This window comes from Empidonax traillii, unplaced genomic scaffold, assembly GCF_003031625.1.
Source record: "Empidonax traillii isolate 1590-97213 ecotype Southwest subspecies unplaced genomic scaffold, ASM303162v1 scaffold779:size455592, whole genome shotgun sequence".
In the NCBI taxonomy this organism is placed as follows: domain Eukaryota; kingdom Metazoa; phylum Chordata; class Aves; order Passeriformes; family Tyrannidae; genus Empidonax; species Empidonax traillii.
The window spans coordinates 341,538-359,955 of NW_020955972.1; the positions used below are offsets into that span (position 1 = coordinate 341,538).

The 18,418-nt window shown below is 39.5% G+C and overlaps 2 protein-coding genes across 3 annotated transcripts in view; one reads left to right on the forward strand and one right to left on the reverse strand.

Moving 5' to 3' along the window:
• The window catches only part of METTL15 (methyltransferase like 15), a 69,034-nt gene extending 51,099 nt beyond the window's left edge, over positions 1-17,935 (reverse strand). Inside the window, exons 1-2 of the mRNA XM_027901363.1 lie at positions 17,913-17,935; positions 16,355-16,634 (exon numbers count right to left, since the gene is read on the reverse strand). Of these exons, the coding sequence (XP_027757164.1) occupies positions 16,355-16,618 (264 nt within the window). The 5' untranslated portion in view covers positions 16,619-16,634; positions 17,913-17,935. The remainder of the gene's footprint in view (positions 1-16,354; positions 16,635-17,912) is intronic.
• Positions 17,936-18,052: 117 nt separating this feature from the next.
• Positions 18,053-18,418, forward strand: part of KIF18A (kinesin family member 18A) — a 28,736-nt gene continuing 28,370 nt past the window's right edge. The window contains exon 1 of one of the 2 annotated variants that reach the window (XM_027901364.1): positions 18,053-18,080. The gene's annotated coding sequence lies outside the window, so the exon portion shown is untranslated. Of the gene's footprint in view, positions 18,081-18,262; positions 18,274-18,418 lie in introns of those variants that run through there. The other variant, XM_027901365.1, reaches the window with a different exon arrangement.

Below are 18,418 nucleotides of genomic sequence, written 5' to 3' on the forward strand. Positions count from 1 at the left end.
AAAGCACTTTGGTAATTTTATGGTATGTTTTACAGCAACTATTTTTCCATACTGTCAAAAATCCCTGTGGCTTTACTTATAAAGCAAGTGACTGACTAACTGTAGCTATAAACAGTCACTCTAAAACAAACAGCAAATATATGGTACATTTTTCACTATTTAGAAATGCAATCCTACTAAACTTCACCGAGCAGAGAAGATTTAATGACCTCCAGTACACCGTAACTGGAGATGCTCATTTTCTCATCTAGTATGCAGATACAATACACTAATACATAATTAAAGAACAGACAGTTACTGATTTATATTTATGTGAGATCAGCTTTACAAAAAAGAACATACTTCAGACTCACAGGCAATTAAAACCAGATTGATTTCCTACCACAACTATGAGTTCAAACTCCTAGTGAGAACAGCACGACTTATACTTTACTCCTATAACTCTTTGTTACATTAATACAGCAATCAAAACCCAAAAAAAATCCTGTCATTCACCACTGACAAAAATAATGAGCACAGAAACCTTGTAGGTCTTCCTATAACCCACTGGTTACAGAAGGCACCTACTCTGCCCTTCAGAGCACAAAACTGAGCACCAGGAACTCCCAACCTCGAACTCTGCAGATGGTTCAACAGTAGCATAAGAAGTCTTAATCAGCAGCATGTAATTATAGTAATAGCATAGTAATAAAATATGTTTAAGGTGTCTGCAGTGTTGACACAAGTCACTAAAAAGCAATATGTATGCACAATCTGTAGTCTGAACGAGTGTCCCTTTACTTCCTTTTTGAGGCAAAAACATTCTTAGTGTCCTAACACTCGTGTACTTTAATGCAGAATGCCATGGTGGAAATCACACAATACAATGGCATGACTAAGCTAAGCAATTTTTGGAAGGGAGGTCTTTTTTTTTAAAAAAATACTGTGTTCTGTTAATTACAAAAAAGAATAAACAAGAAGATTAAGAACATAATAAACTACATTTTACACAGGAGTTGTTAAACTAATTGGTTGCATCTCAACATGACAGTATAGATGTTGTCATACACCAAAAGCTGGAAAGAGGCAACATACCAAACTTCCCTTTCTGATTATGCTCTTTGTTTACTAACTAAGCACTGCCTGTGGCAGCATGTTACAATAGGAGGAGCTGGTTTGGCCCACCTCTGTTAGATTTTACTGGCTGAAATAAGAAGCACAGAGCGACTACATCTAACTTAATTACACAGATTAGATACACAAAGTAGTTTAATCAACCAGTTCTAACACTGCACTAGTTGAAAACACAACAAACAGGACCAATGCTACTTAACATCCAACCGTCCATGTAAAAAAAGCTGCTTTTAAAATCCCTACAAATACATGGAAAATAAGACAGCTTTTATTATAAGAAAAGAATATAAATACAGTCAACTTTCCTGCTCCCCTTTGTCTTTATTCATTGCCTGCAAACAAATAGTTTTACTCAGGTTTGTACAGTGATGCCACAATCCCTCATTAGAGACCAAAGCAATTACCATTAGCAAAACTAACTCGCTTTATGAACTGTAAAGACGTACAACACACGGCTCTTTTCCAACAAACTTGTTCTCTAGCTCAAGATCAAACAAATGAGTGTGGCAGAGTAAGAAAGACCATACAGATAACGGTAACAACTCCATGTAATTACAGATTAGCAGTCATCTCCCTCAGAGCAAAGCAATTAAACACATGTTTATCTTCAGACCTACCATGGAATCAAACATGCACAATTAGATGTGAGTTTTGTAATTGTTAGCTTTATCCTGCGTTCCCATCCAAAAGCTTCTTGCACAAGAAAAGAGAAATTAAAAAGCAATTATGATTTTGAACCCTCTCTCCCACGGGCAGAATCTGGCACACCAAGTGTGGTCTGACACGTGTTAGACATTCAATAGTTCACACAGGATGGAGGGCTAAAAATACAGTTTATCTTAACGATATAATACATTTTTTTTCCAATGAACTCTTACAAAATTCCTTATGTTATTAAGCTAATTATTATATCTCTCATTATCCACACAACATCCTCATCCAGGCTCAGTTATTCTGCCTGTACAAACAAGGTACAAATGAGAGCACATAAGAGGTGTTGCAGACCAACCTGAATTGTATTCCATTTTCTTCCAGTGAGTGGAATAATTCAAGAATAGCAATCTTTTGTCGTTGTCCTAAAAAATCACTATATGGAAAAGTTAAATGCCTTAATGCAAACTCTATGATAAATCATTCACTATCCTGTATGAGTTAGCCAGTGGCAAGTTATAAAATGACAACATACAGGGGAGGGTGAAGCACAACCAGGAATGACCAATATCTCAAAAATTGTACTGAAGCTCATGCAAAAAATGGCAAAGTCAAGTACTACTGATGAAACAGGGAGGAGAGGCAGGGAGATGACAAAAATCACTTAAGTGCAGTTGAACAAGTGGGAAAGCAAATTCAGACTTTATAATAAAGGTTCATTGAATAAAAACATCCAAATCAGCTGTACGAGGCAAAGATCATGGGCTGAGATAAGAGTAATTTACTGGAAATAGCAGTGAGATATAAAAACAAACAGTAATAGCAACAATATTAATAACAAAAGGAATAAGAAAAGATATTATTTATATGTTAATATAGTAATCAGTAGAAAACCCTAGGGCAAGTAACCTGACTTGCTGAGGAAAAAATAAAGATATTCCTAAACAGCACAGGAAAATTCTATAGAGAACCAGTAAAAAACACAGGACTAAGAATATGCTTCCAAGTGTACTTATTGGACTGCTTGTTAAGTTATTTTAACTATTACAGCCTCTGAAACTATTTCAGAGACAGGTCAACAAGGCAGAATTTTGATATAACGTTTGCTGAAATGAAGCCTTGAGCCTCTAATTATTCCCCCTCCCAGCAGATAAGAGACCAGCACTTCCAAGACTGGTGTTTCTGATACCATTTAACAATTTTAACTTGTTTTCCTTACCTGCCTGAGAAGAAGGGACTAATCTGGTGGAAATTTCATGCAACATTTTTAAAAGCAATCCATTGATCATGGTGAGGCAAAACCACTGGCTGTGACACGCAGCATGTCAATGGAAATAGAACACAACTTCTAAACACTTCATTTAAGTGTTCTGCTAAGTATATTATCACCATTAGTCGCTTGTGTTATGAAGAAAGCATTGCCTCACACAATTCAAAAGAGATGATTTATTAATCAGTGTGTGTAAACTTTCCTGAGCAGTTCCTCCACCCAATGCAAATGAAAATCCCGCTACTGGTGAGATTTTCCAGACTTTTGTACCGAGATCCTATTGACAGGTGAGAAATCTTGTTTCTTCATCTTCAGAACTCCAACTTAGAACAGACTGATTCTGTCCAGCAATAACCTAATCCAAAGAACTCTGAAGTGCTAAGAAAGCAAAAAATACATGTGAAATGGTGTGTGAGAAATGACATGAGAATAAATAGGAAACTACCACCACTTTTTACTCTATAACCAGGATTATATGATTAATATTTTTACAAAGTAGTCAGATCACACAGCTTTATCACCAAAGCTACTGCTGCTGTTACTGTACAAACCAGAATACAACAGTTCCCAAATTATTAAGTTAAAAGTCCAAATTACAGGTCTCTCCCACAGAAATCTTTTCTTAAATCTTCTGCATAGAGCAAGAAAAACATCTTCCATTTCATCTAAACTTTTCTGATTTTATTTCATCTAGAAACTGGATCCCTCCAAGTAGAAGTTTATTCTCCTTGGTGACTTTAAGGCAGGTGAAAGCTTTGCTTTAAATCTAAACTGCTTCTTTCAAACTGAAAGAGATGCTTTGAAATACGATGCATTTTACTCTTCAAGAATTAATTTTATTGCTAGTTCCCAGCATAAATATTATTTTGTTGACCATATTTAAAACATCTGAGCATCTCCACAAACTGACAAAATAGAACCATAAACCTATATAAAAATACAGGTTTTTAAATCTAAAATAAAATGCAAAACCAAATTAATAGATCCTTTGATGGAGAATAAGACTACAAATGTGGATAAAGGAAGAACTCTTAGAAAAGGAGAGGAGCTGGATAAAACCAAGATAAAGACAACAAAGAAAATAGGCATGAAGGAGGAAATCCTTCAGAAAGGAAGGAGGCTGAAAATTCACTGCATCAGTAAGCCTCGAATTCCAAGCAGAAAGCTGATGTGAGGGAAACCTACAACCCAAAAAAACAATAAAATCACATTCAAAGAACAAGTTTCAGAGCTAACTGAATGATCACTTCAGGAGGGAACAGAACACATTCCAACACTGCTGCTTTATATGAAACTGGGCTTAGACGAGGACAAGAACATAGGAAATGTGGAAAAAGGAGTCCCTTGGGACACATCTCCCCGGTCCAATAAAACATCCAAAGGCTCCAGCAGTTTTCTGTGGAGGACTATTAACATTGCTTTTATACAGCTGTAGCAGATGGTATGATTCACTTATCTCAAAATACAAGAGCTCAGGGAACTTGATATTATCAAGCACCAAGTTAGAACAAATAAAAAAGTGCCTTTCATGCAAATATTGAAACTATGGCTATCATGTTGTGGGGAGGGCTCTAACATTGAACACAATCTTTAGAGATGGAATGCCAGTGACATTATAGGAACACAACCCTCAACTTCCCCCCTGCAAGGATGTCCCTAAACTACTGTTGTCAGGTGAAGGTAATACAAGGCAGAAAATAATAATTCTCTTAAAGGCTTCCATTAGCACCTGCTGTTGGGCACTGCCAGAGATGGGACACCTGGTCAGATACTCTTCTGATGTGAACCAGTGCTGTATTGCTGATGGCCTTGTGATTCTGCAGTGTCTTTATATCTAAAGAGCTTCATGGAGAAGGAAAACTGTCCAAGAGAAAAATGATATGTAATCAAAAAACCTTCTGCTTCCTCCAGTCTCCAGAAAGACATTTGTTCAGCTTCAGTATTCATCACGTAAGGAAGTAGCCCAGACCTTTCTCCAAGTTCAAAAATACTGTTTCAAAGATTTTTTTAGAAACAAGATTTAGAAATAAAAAAGCCAGTTGCAAACCATCCATTCATGTTTTCACTCCTCTGTTCTCAGTGGGAGCAAGCAGGACTCCTGCACAAAGTCAGAAATGGGGTATTTTTTAATAATGCAAATTAAAAAAAAAACCCTGAAACCCTGCTTTTCTCCCAGCACCTTAAGGTTGTTTTACTTTCCTTAGAGGCAGCTTCAAGGCATGTCCTGTTCTCCCATGTCCTCCACGCAGCTCTTTGGCTCCTCAAGCTGCATCATGGAAAGAAACACATACACAAAGCAACTGAAGAACAGGAAAAGAAAGGTTTCCAATGATACTGCCATCATCTGGAGATAAAGGGCTGGCACTGGGATTAAAAAAAAAAAAAAAAAAAAAAAAAAAAAAAAAAAAAAAAAAAAAAAAAAAAAAAAAAAAAAAAAAAAAAAAAAAAAAAAAAAAAAAAAAAAAAAAAAAAAAAAAAAAAAAAAAAAAAAAAAAAAAAAAAAAAAAAAAAAAAAAAAAAAAAAAAAAAAAAAAAAAGCCATTTAGTGTTATAAAACACAACACAGGGCACAACACAAGCTGAACATGAGAAGTGAAAACTAGCAAAACTGAAAAGGTAATCTGCAAGTCAACACCAAAAAATGCATTTGTTTTTAAGTTCGATTTTTAAGAAGCTCTGAATAATGCTTTAAAAAGTATAGGAATAGTGAAAAAACATTCATCAGTACTAACAGGAACTTCTTAATGAAGAAAACTTTTTAAAAAATCCTCAAAGGACTTTAAACACTTGTAAATGCGCAGGCATGGTAAAAAGCATAATTACTGAATATGTGACCTAACACTGGGGAAAAAATTCAAACTGAGTACTATAAAAATCATAAAGAGGATAGTAAAAGATAATAGCAATGGCAGGTCTATTCAACAGAAGCAAGATCTCAAAACACACAAATTTTAACGGCAAAGAACAATTAATCTAAGTTGCTAAAAACAAAATACTTCAGTGGGATGTCAAGCAGCAACACAAAGCTGACAACTGTGCTTTAATTAAATTTGAGACTGTTACCAATTAGTTAGTCTACAGCACTACAGGCTTCATGCTGCCTATGACTCAGTGCACTGACTCATCCAGTAAAACTTTTCTTACAGAACAACTATCCAGGCACCCACAAGGATGCAAGATCAAAAGGAAAGTAGTTACATTGACCTTCTTAGCAAAAGTCTTGTTTTAAATTTAGATGACCAAAAGTATAAACTGACACAACTGCTCAAACAGTTGTTTTTTTTTTTTTTTCTTTTGGAAGGAGAGAATTTCAGGAGCGCTGTTTTAACTCCCATTTCGGATAAAACATCTCAAAAAAATCAAAATGCAAGCAACGTTTTGTACAGCTTGAAACTGAAGCAGCAGTTTTTAAACCTGTCTTTTTTTCTGTAAGCTGTTCAAGTAACATTATTTGTTATTATTAAAAATATCTACAATTTTTCACTGAAAAATCCTGTTTTCTGATGCTTGGGAGTCCAGGCTGATTTTAACAATTGGAGGCTTAAATTTTTTCTGTATTAGAAAAAAGGTCTTCAGCTGATGGAAGGAGCTGGGGAAGCATGACAAAACGCCTTCAGCCATTTCCCTCTGTTGTAAAAAAAAACCATGTTTGGTTAAATTTTTAAATTATAACAATTCCACATTGCACTAAGCAGTAATGGCATTTTCAAGTTCCAAAAGATTAAGGTAAGAGGAGGATAATCCTGAGTGCAAGCTTTTTCTATGGATATTCTCATGGACTTCCAAAAACTTGTTAGTTCTAAAAGTCACGCTGCTCTCTCCGTTGCTCTTGCTGAATGCCCAGGCTATGATGCTTTAAGCTACCAAGCCTAGAATTTTGGAGAAGGGAAGTTGTCTCTTTTGCTCAACAGCTCCTCCCACTTCTGTGTTGTCTACCCAGCCCTGATTAAGCCTAAAACATGTATTTACAAATTTCCCTTATATTTCTCCATTCTAAGCACTGCTTCTTTGGTTGACCCGAGATGTGGCTTATAATGGATAAGGCTCCTGCATTCTCCCTATTTATCTGAAAATTGTTTATTGCAACCTACCACTATGTCCTATCTAATGCAGGGAAAGGATTCTATTTTTATAGAACTATATACATAAAATAGCATATGTGTTTTATATGCCTGACAAAAGGCGGGACTTTTAAAATTATTTTAAATAAACCAAGTTTTTAAAAAAAAACATTGGCACAGTGAGATGTGCTATGTGAGTTACTTGTGAGATCACAACAAAGATTCGTTAGTAGAGAAATCTACTTTTATAGAAATGCTGGGAAGGGTTCTAATATTTCTCTAAATGAATTAAGAAATGATACACAAAGTCAAGCTGAAAACATTATTAAAATTTACGCTTTGCTGCTAGTCACATGCAAGAAAAATTATCCCAGAACTAAGAAATTAAGAAGTCAAAGAGACCAAGAGATTCTTGCATTTTTACACTATTGCAATTTATTAAGAAGCAATATTTAGTCTTTAGCATGCTAATAACCGTTCCTCCCCTTTATGAGAATTCAAAGTATTTTGCAAATACGTCCAGTTTCATGAGATAAATCAGACATACCCGTTTTTAAACTAGCCTATGTTGATCTTTAATAATTTTTTTTCAAAATTATTGCCTCACAGAAGGGAAAATACTATTACAAATCCAGTGAAGCACACACTGAACACAGACACCTAGATACTCTAGAATCCCTGCCTCCCATCCTGAAAAAGTTGCCATTTCATTTGCATTCTGTTACTCCTATAAGGAACTCCAAAAAAATGAAAGATGACTCACAACCCTGTTAAATGTTCTAAAGCCATCTCAACTTCCATCAGTACCAACCTGCTGCCATGTTTGCAACGTAAGTTAACAACGAAAAAGAAATAAAAAAAAGGAACTTCTGGAAGATAAAAACATCTGTGGCAAGAAGTGGTCAAGGTTACCCAGCGGAGGGCAAAGCAGTCCCTCCAGATTTCCCCACAGTAAACTTGAAAACATTGGAAATGTACACAAGGTAAACAAGCTTTACAAATCCCTGTAGCAATAAGGTGATGCTGATGGCACCACTGTGAAACATTTATGAGCGGCTACTGATCCACCAGAGGCACAACTCCCATCTACAATCTTGCTCAGGTACACAGGAGCTGAACTCGTCAGTGAAAATATCATAAAGGAATTAAAAGGTATTATATGCCTGATGACATGACAGAAAATAAAGATGGCCAAGAAAGCCAAAACTCACAGCTCCCCAGTTCACATTCCATCTGTGCAAAAAGCTGTCGCACACAATTTAAAAAAAAATAAGGACTAAGAGGTAAAACCTAACTGGACTAATTTTGTTCCTAAAGTACTTTTGACAGAATATGAAATGATAAAAAAGCTGTTTACACACCAAGTCTAACAATCTACATCACAAAGAGAAATATAAATAAATAGTTGGCATTTTGTAGGAAAACATCCTTCGCAGATCATGTATTAAAGTACAATATAAAATGATTTTCCAGGACTGGTCTATTCAACAATAGAACATAATTCAACCATTATTACCCATTTTTCACATTCATCTCATTGGTACACTAACAGGATGCCACTAAAGTATACTTGTATACACATCTGAAATTTCTGTAAAATCACTAAGTCTGCATATTCAAGAATTTCATTGACTTGTACTTTCTATCAACCATCTCCGCATCATTTCACACAGAGCACAAAAAAAGGTTGCTATGAATATATTTTGAAGAATCCATCAGTCGCAATCACTTAATGCCTCCAAATAACTTCCAATATATTTCCTTCACAAGGGTTCAATTTTCTGATTACAGCTAAGCATGAAAGAGCATATGAACAGTCTTTGTATTAAAACATTTAAAAAGGCATTTTTTTCTCTTCTTTGTTACTGTTGCCTTCTTCATTTATTTCCTAAAGCCTCGTACCTTAACTTGTGATCTCCATTCCACAGAACATACTGGAATACTCCACCTGTGGACATCTACAGTGTCTCCTAAAGCACACGACACCTTTCTCAGCCATCAACTGCAGGTCCTCCACAGAAGCCTGGCCAAAGCCCACTTGCTGGCAGACCACTCTAATCCTCACACGTCCAGAAGCGAAGGCAGCCTTGTCCCAGACCCTCTCATATCCCAAGCATCATTCCCTGCCTCGTGTGCAACCTGCACTTCATGGAGCTGAGAGAAGCATCCAGGAAGAGCACTGGGAGCAAACATAGACGAGCCCCTTCCCTCTTGGAGAAGCGGTAAGAGAAGCAAACAAAACCCACCACCACCTGCTTTCAGACAGCTCTGGTAGGCCTTGCTTCAGTATGCATTATTTACTTGGCTCATTTTCCTAAAAGAGTAATGCCGTCCGGAATTAGATGTAATGACATCGTGACTCAAGCGCACCATTATTAACGTTTCCATAGGAAATTAAAATTTCCACGTCTGAATGACTTCAGCTAATCGCCAGACTTTGCAAGACAGAGACGATTTCCTCGGCTACCTCAGAAGGAACCTCTTCCTTCAATTATAACTGGGATATTTTAGACGCAATGAAAATTTTACAAAGGCTCAACTGAAAAATCTAATCCATTTTTTAATATTTATGGTTAGCCAACCCAACAAAAGCCATGGATATGTCTTTGGTAAGCCTTGGCTGCCAGGTGCCTACAGCAATTTGACACTGGGATAACACAGTTCTTGAGAAAGAGGGAGCCTGAAACAATATTAATTTATTTCAGTCCTTAAAACACAATTATTAGAAAAGTATTTTCCCAAGCTGGTGCTGCTGAGCACCAGCAAACACCCCTGGAATGAAGATGACATGCTCAGAAAATCTGGGAAAAAGAAAAAATATTAGGAAAAAAATCAGACCATACACTTGCATAACTTCAGATACCCCTTTAAACACCACGTTTGGTAGTTTAACCTTTTAATTGTCTCTTTATTCAGAACAAGTCTGTGCAAAACCACCCACTACAGGATTAAACACAAAACAAGAAAACAAAAAGAACCAACCTGCAGATATTTTCCATACTCCAATTGCGATCTTCAATTGCTAGTAATACTTTCTGTGATAGAAAAAGTCTGTTTGCAAACTCAAATTCAAATATTTAATAAGAAAGCTTAGCCAAAAGGCTGACTAAAGACACACAGTACTAGATGAGGAGGAAATGAGTAGCTACATATATTAATTATCACCCTTTCTGAGATCACAGGCTCAATCAAGTTAAAATTTAAAGGGCTTAGATTACTTTCTGGTGAATTTTATTAGTTTTCCCCAAGAGGTGCAAAGACTAATGCTGTCACAACAGAAAAGGAGAGCACATACAGCGTCATTACAAGCTGAGTCACCCCCAAGCACTGAATCTTGCTTTATTATAACACAGCATCTTAAACAGTCTCCTGAAGCTCTGCCATTTGTTATGCGGTAACAGCGAGCGAACCCAGCACCACCACAAAACGAGAGCTGGTGCATCTGCAGAGTCCTTCTCAGTAGGCAGAGCCCGTTCCCTTGCTGGTCCCCTTTGGATAGAGCAGCTGCAGGGCTTCCCCTTCCTCTACTGCAACAGAGAAGGACGCAGATCAGAGTTGGTGAGAGCTGCAGAGAGCCACAGTGCAGGTGGGAAACGAGGAGGTCAGGCCGATGGTCCAAGAACTACCACCAGAAGATTCTTCCCCGTGCAGCTGTAGCCATCAACTTACTCCTCCCCCCAGTCCAAGTATTTTAGTTATTATTTTCTCAGGAAAGGCCAAAATCTCGAAGGATAAAAGAGTAAAATCTGAAGGGACTTCTCCACCGAGCCTCGTTCATGTCCTGCCATCATTCAGATGCAATACACGGATATTTTTCATTTCCTGGTACCACAGCCTAATCACTCAGCAGCACCAGCTTCAAAACAGAACACAATTATGCAGTGCTCTCAAATAAATCACACGTGTTTTAAGTCTGCTGTCCTTCAGGAATTTAAGATCCCCTGTATTTTTGGAGGACCCAAAACAGAAGACAGCGAAACAAAAAGATAATTGACAAGCGTGACTGACTTTCTCCGCCTCCTCAACCGGCTGTTCATGAACAGACTCCTGTCTTGTTTTATTCCCAGTCCCCTCCTTTTCTCTCTCATCTCGTGATGGAACTTGCTCAGATGCAGATGCTGTAGAACAGAAGATGTATGACATTTGTTGGCATTGCACAGTTAAATAATACTCCTTCTACCTTGCTACTTTTTTATTTAGACTGCATGTCAGAGAGCAATCAGTTATAATTTAAGGAACTTAAACAAATGGGGTCTGATTTTCCAAATCCACACGTAGGCACTACCATCATAAAAAAAGACAATATTACTATTTTTAAAAAATGACAAATGTTCAGGGGACTATCTTTTGCATATCTTAATCAAAACTATTTGGAAAACATTTTGAAAATATTTTCCATTTTTGTGCACTAACTTCAAGTGCTAACTTCCCCCCCAAAAAAAATCCCTCTTAAAATACGATTTTAGCCAAATATTTTAAACAGCATTATCTGATGACATTCCATTTAACTAGCTTCCTATTACATATCACCAAAAATGAATATACTTGGCTTACATATGCACTCCACACACATTTTATTACACATTTCCATACACAGCTGTGATCTGGAGCCTGACTAGCCTCTTCCATAAATTCATAATATATGCAACCAGGTAAGAGTGACTGGAAGAATACACAGGAACTACATGATCAGCTGCAATAACTCTCAATATGCCCCAGTAACACTCAAGTATCAGGGGAAAAAAAAGTGTGTTCTATAAATCCCAGACTATTTTCAGAATTTCTCTGCATTAATTTATTGCCTCTTGCAAGTTCCTATATCTTTCTTTCTGTTTTACAACAATGGTATATCTTTATCAATCACTGTGATATAAATCACTGTGCTCCTGAGAGAGAAAAATTAGCCATAAAATCTGCATATGGAAAGATATTTTCAGCATGCTTCCCACAAAAAAAACATAGCTGTTTCTACGATAAAGAACACCTACAAATCACTTGCTTTAAGTCACCTAATTAATTTTACAAGTCCAGTGAAAATAAGCTAAAACAACAAGAAAAAACTTTTACTATGTCCACGTGTGTGTTGTGCTTTTCCAAAACAAGTATTTCAGCATTTATCTCGTGATGTAACTAATATTCCATTCCAAACTTGGTATTTTGGTTGCATCCTACAAAAAAAAAAAACCAAAAAAACTCATACAGCTTGACAACTCAGAACTAATTTTTCCAAGATCCCTTTTCAATTCCTGTTTATTTTGGATACCCTGCAGAAAACTTCAATTCTGAGAGCCTCTAGTGCGAATGGCTCGTTCCGGTTATAAATTATTTGCAGATGGCTTTGGAGGCACTATGATAAGAACACTGGTCATCAGCATAGACCCCTAACTATTTACACCCCATGATAATTGGAAACCTATCCCACAAGACAGAAGTCCACTCTGCAGGATGCTGTGCAGGGAAAGGTTATTTTTGCCTGGAAGAGCTCACACTCAGTGTAAGGCAGAAAGAGAACGCTGATGTATGGACAGGATTATAAAGAAACCGAGACAGCAAGTTTCTGACCAGCAGACCCCACTTTTGCACACCAGCACTCAGCTTCCTCCCCGTGTCACCTGTGGCTTGACTAACCAGTTCTGCAGAAAAGCAAGGAAACAATCACGTTCCAGCCCAACAACATCCACCTGTGGCAACAGAACCTCCAGGAGGTGAAAAGCCACTGTCTTCAGACTTTAATTGCAGAGCTCAAGCATCACTTCCCTCACAACAGAACGATGTCTGACTGTCAGCAATGTCTTATACCTCCTCCTGTTATTTTAGAAGACCACGTTTATAATCTTGGCTGAAAAAAAGAATCACTGGGTGCCTGAAAATAGCAACTATCCTGAAAACAAAGCAATATAGACCTGAAAGACTGAGAGGAGAGCTCTTGGCAAAGCTGGATGGTTTCAAGAAATACCTGCCTCTTTCTAGAAACCAGATATCACACGTAATTTCCAAGACAAGGAGGATACCTCCTTCAATGAATGCTGGGTAGAGAAAATAATCTAAATAATTTTATGGAGACTCAAAAACAAAATCTCCACAATAAGTCCCAGCTAACTCAAGAAAATGTAAGACAAGATCTCTTTGGGGAAAATAACCTGCTTTATTTTTTTTTTTACACAAATTAACATAATGTGATTTTAAAAAAAATCACCTGATACTAATTGTTTCTGATTAGTCACTGAAATGCTGGAGAAAAGGGGAAGGTCTCAGTCATTCTTTCTCACCTCAAGTTTGACTACCTATTATTACAGATACCTATAATTTACACCTATAATTCACAGATACTGAAAAAAAAAAAAAACACCAAACTTCCAGAATTATCATAAACCAAATAATACTAGCAGAGCTTATGGTATCTCCATTCTAGTGTATTCTAGATCACATTTAATGCAAAACCGTAGATGCCATCAGATTACATATAATCTGAGTAGGGCACAATTTGCTTTTGTTCTAGTTGGAGTTAAAAGATTTTCCATAGAAGTGTTTGTTGGTGCTGGAACACTGTCATTTCCTACAGCTTTGCAAAGGAAAAAAAAAAAAAAAGGTGGTGGGGGAAAAGCAGGTGAAAATTGGGAAAACATGCTTCTGGATGTCTGAAGACACTGATTCTGAAACTGTGCTTGGTTCTTTAAGAGAACAGAAAAAATTGCCAGAGAACTGCAAAAACACCAGTTGGGTGTTTGCAAAGAACACTAGTGGACTGAAAAGATTAAAATGTAGTTTAATCAACACAGTAAACTTAAAGAGGAAATTGCTTGCACGTGGATTTACTGCAACAGACTTTTCATTGAGAAGTGAGGTAGATCGGTACAAACTAATTTGTAGCCTTTGCTTTAAAGACAGGACTGCTACAGGGACTTTGTGAAACGAGGCAATAAAAGAAGATTCAAAGATAAGTGGAAATATTATTGCTAAAACTCCTGACAAACAGACTCCCCAAAGGAGCCAGTCAACAAGAATATTCAGTAGGAGGGTACTAACATCTTCATCTCAGCTGTGACTCACTCTTAAGTAACATTTATTTTCTTAAGAACCCCTATAAGTAAAATGAAAACCCCATTCACTCACCATAACTATAGGGAGAAGATCATCTTTCTAATTAGATTTTCTTTATATTGGCAACTCCTTGCATTAGGACACAACAAGAAACAGTGGCAACAATCAGCTGTTTTATAACAAAGAATATAACTGTGTTAAAGCTGAGTAAAGGAAATTTGTATGTGTGTAGGAGAGAGGAAAGCAGAAAAACTAAATCCAGGATCAGAGCATTTCCTTCCCCACCCACAATAAAGTGTTTATGGACTTCCCTGTCATGACTACAACGTTAAAAATGTAAATTTATACGACGGTCCCAGTTGAGATCCATGCTAATACCAACTGGTTACCACTACTCACGTCAGTGAGAAACTGTCTCAATCTGTGCTCAAAATGTCACTTATTCCAGCAAAATTCAGTTGACACATTGCATCCTTTTGCAGAAAGTGCTGAAAATACATATATAAAGAGAAAAATGTGAGTGCTGAACAGTTTCCAGTTTCAGTTATTCTGAACAGGTTAGCAGCATTATAAATGCTTCTGCTTGAGGTAAACACACTTGGACTCTCTTGCAGCAGTCATTAGTCGTTCATTACTAGCTTGAAAATCTGCAAAACCGTGCATTCACAGACCTGAAAAAAAGCCCACACCAATAATGAGCTATTTTATATCCATAAATATTTGAATTACCAAAAACTCATCAGGGGTAATAATAGTTACTCTCCACAGTTTCTTTCGCAAGTTTTGTCGCCATGAAAGTTGTTTGTTTGGGGTTGTTTTTTTATATATCAAAGACAGTTTAATGAACAGTCACTTCATCAGCCTCTTCTTATCCAAATAGAAGCTTACACAACTGGAAAAAATACTTTACCTACAGTGTCACAACTTCTATGTCCATTTAATGTGTGAAAATTCCACCATTGCTCTGACATAGAAATCTGAACTTGAAGGTCTTTGACTGATTTAGGTGTCTTCAACAGGAGGACACATGCAAGAGCAATTTGTATGCTAATGTGTATGTACACTATCTGCATTCTCACTGCTTCTTCAAACACTTTAAAATACAAGGCAACACAACAAGATCTGACTGCAAATTTTTGATCACTGAACCCATCTCAAAACTGCTGCATCATTTCACCACTGCTGGACGACGCTGTTTTCAAATGAAAACAAGAACATACATACTCTTTAAACTTTCTGCTTATTCATGTATTGTTTCAGTCTTTACAGCAAAACTACACATTGATAAGCCTAAATTATAAGATTCTATGAAGTTAACATAAGCACTAAACAACGAAAGATGAAACAGATGAAAGCACCTGAAATGTGAGAGTTATTTAAGCATTTACATCGTATAAGAAATCTTTTCAACTTAACATTGCATTTAAGGTCACTCTGACCAAAAACATTTCACTGTGTCATTTTTCTTCATGGAAGCACATAACAATACACCTAGACTGCACACAGTGTAGATGTATCAACACAGCTAATATGCAGATATATCAACTTGAGCTAACCCAGATATCAAAAGCAAACTGCTTGCAGTACCGTACCCAGGTAAGGCAGCTTGTTAACAAGTTCCATACCAACGAGGCAAAACCATTTCTGGTACCACAGAGCCATTTTATACCTACAGTACCTCCAACAGTGCTCCTCATGCAGTGTAAGCACTCCCTAAGGGAACACCTCCAACCATGGAAATAGCTGTCTCAGAACAAGGGACGATGATGATGGGTTTTAAAACCTACATCCTACCTCTTTGAACAAGGGGAAGAGAGTTCTACACAAACTCATGACGTAACCACCCATGAGAACTCCCCACTACTATGAGTAATTAACCCTAGGAATACACCAGTGCAATTCACAAAGAGAAGCACAAAAGCAAGAGCGTTATCCTAACACAGCAGTTTTAACAAATACTGCTTTATGTGGAATACAAATACTAGGATACAAATACTGCTAGAACAACAAATACTGCTTTATGTGGAATACAAATACTAGAATGTTATTAGTTTGAAATGCGGAGCCTTAATTTGAATTGCAAAACAACGTGGAACCTTTAAAAGATGCAACTGACCCTTAAAGAGCACCCCTTTATTCCTCTGAACAAAACTATGCCTACAGCGCACAAATTTTTCTGCTGCACTGTTGGTGAGTCACAGACATTAACTGAACTCACCTGACCTGGCTGAGGGGATAAACAACCAAGAACCTCCTCCACCATCACCGGCACGTGCAGTCTTCCCAAGTCATCGTTTTCTGTACTTCGAGGCACCTCTTCAGTTTCGCATTTCTGGACGGTTTGTTCCTTCAACTCGCAGTCAGAAGGCTTTTTTGGTGTAGTACGGATCCTTCTGGCCAAACCAGCCCCGCTCACCGAATTCAGTTTCAGGTCATGCAGAAACAAACACTTGTGAACTTGGCAGAGACACCGAGATAACATTTTGGAATGGATCAGCCTAGAAGAACAGTAGATGCTGGGAATTACTCTGAAACAAGTATTTGAAACAGTGCATCTGTTTAAAAAAACAAAGTGGAACTGCTATAGGTAAAGCAATCGACACACACCCCAACATGGGCAGTTTTATAGGTATGTCATGTCAGCAAAATATGTTTTCAGATTTTTCAGTGTTATCTACCAATCAATCACATTCAAATAACCAGTAGATTATTTTCACTACCAAATTTTCATTTGCTTGGATTTACCTTGCCAGAGGCCTCAGATATTTTGCCTGCATAGATAAGAACATGATGAGTAATCGCCTCAGGAAAGTTATTCTCAACAAACCAAGCCTCAGCTGGGCAGTATTTCCACCTACCTTAAATTTGTTAGTGCATATGGCTCTAACAATGCCCCTACAGCAAACACGCCACCATGGGATGCTGTGCTGGTTTTGGCTGGGGCAGAGTTAATTTTCTTCCCAGGGGCTGGCGTGGGGCTGCGTTTTGGATTTGTGCTGAACACAGCAGGGAAGAGACACAGCGGGTGCAGACGACCCAAACTGGCCAAGGGGATACTCCAGACCATATGACATCATGCTGACTTTATAAAGGAGTGGGGGGGGAAGGAAGGAGGAGGATAGATTTGAAGTGATGCTCTGTCTTCTCCGCTGTGCGTGAAGGCGAGCAGCTCTCCTGAAGAGGGCTGAGCACCTGCCTGCCCTTGGTGAATTGATTCCTCGCTTTGCTTTGCTTGTGCGTACAGCTTTCCCTTCCCCTATCAAACCGCCTTTATCCCAACCCACGAGTTACTCAGTTTTCACCCTTCCCCCGCTCTCCCCGATCCCGCGGGGTGCGCACCACCATCCTCATCCTCCTCCTCCCCGCGCGGCTGCAAGCCCAGCCTGCTCTCGCCAGGGTAGGGGATACACTCCGCCTGCAAGCAGCCCCGTTCCATCAATCAGACCGCGGGGATTTCGTTTCTTAGAAGCGAGCACAGAGCGTACTTTTACTACGGCCCGAAGCGGCACTCGGGCGCAGCTGGAGGCGGAGCAGGAGGTGAAGCACCGACCGAGGAGGTGAAGGCAGAGGCGGCCGGAAAGCGCCAGCAGCCCGCACCCCGGCCCAAGGCTGCTCCCCCGCTCCCCGCCCGGGCCAGGCCAGGGGGACATGCGGAGCGAGTGGGACAAGGGGAGCGAGCGAACCCCGCCCGTCGGTAGCCCCGCACCGGCCCCGCTCGCCCGGCCGGACCCGGCCCGGCCCGCTCCCCTCCCCTGGGCCCGCGCGCACGCACTTACCGCGAGCGCCGTCGCCGCGCTGACGTCACGGGCTCGGGCGGCCAATGAGGAGGCGCGAAAGGGCGGGCGGCCGGGGTTTGAATCGGGCGGGCGCGGCGGTTGGAGCGGCCCCTGCGGTGAGTGCCGGGCATGGGGGGCACGGACCGGGGGAGGGCAGCGGGGCCGGGGGTGAGTGCCGGGCATGGGCATGGGCATGGGCATGGGCATGGGGCTGGGAATGGGCAGCGGTGCCGGGGATGGGCACGGGGCTGGGAATGGGCAGCGGGGCCGGGAGTGAGTGCCGGGGATGGGCACGGGGCTGGGAATGGGCAGCGGGGCCGGGAGTGAGTGCCGGGGATGGGCATGGGCAGCGGTGCCGGGGGTGAGTCTCGGGCACAGGGGCTGAGAGTGCCGGGGCGCTCTTTCTCTCCGCGGGGCCGGTCCTGCCGCCGTGCCCCGAGCGGCGGTGTAGGGTGCCGAGGGGAGACCCCCCCCCAGCTCCCCCGCCCCGGCTGTGTCTCGGTTCT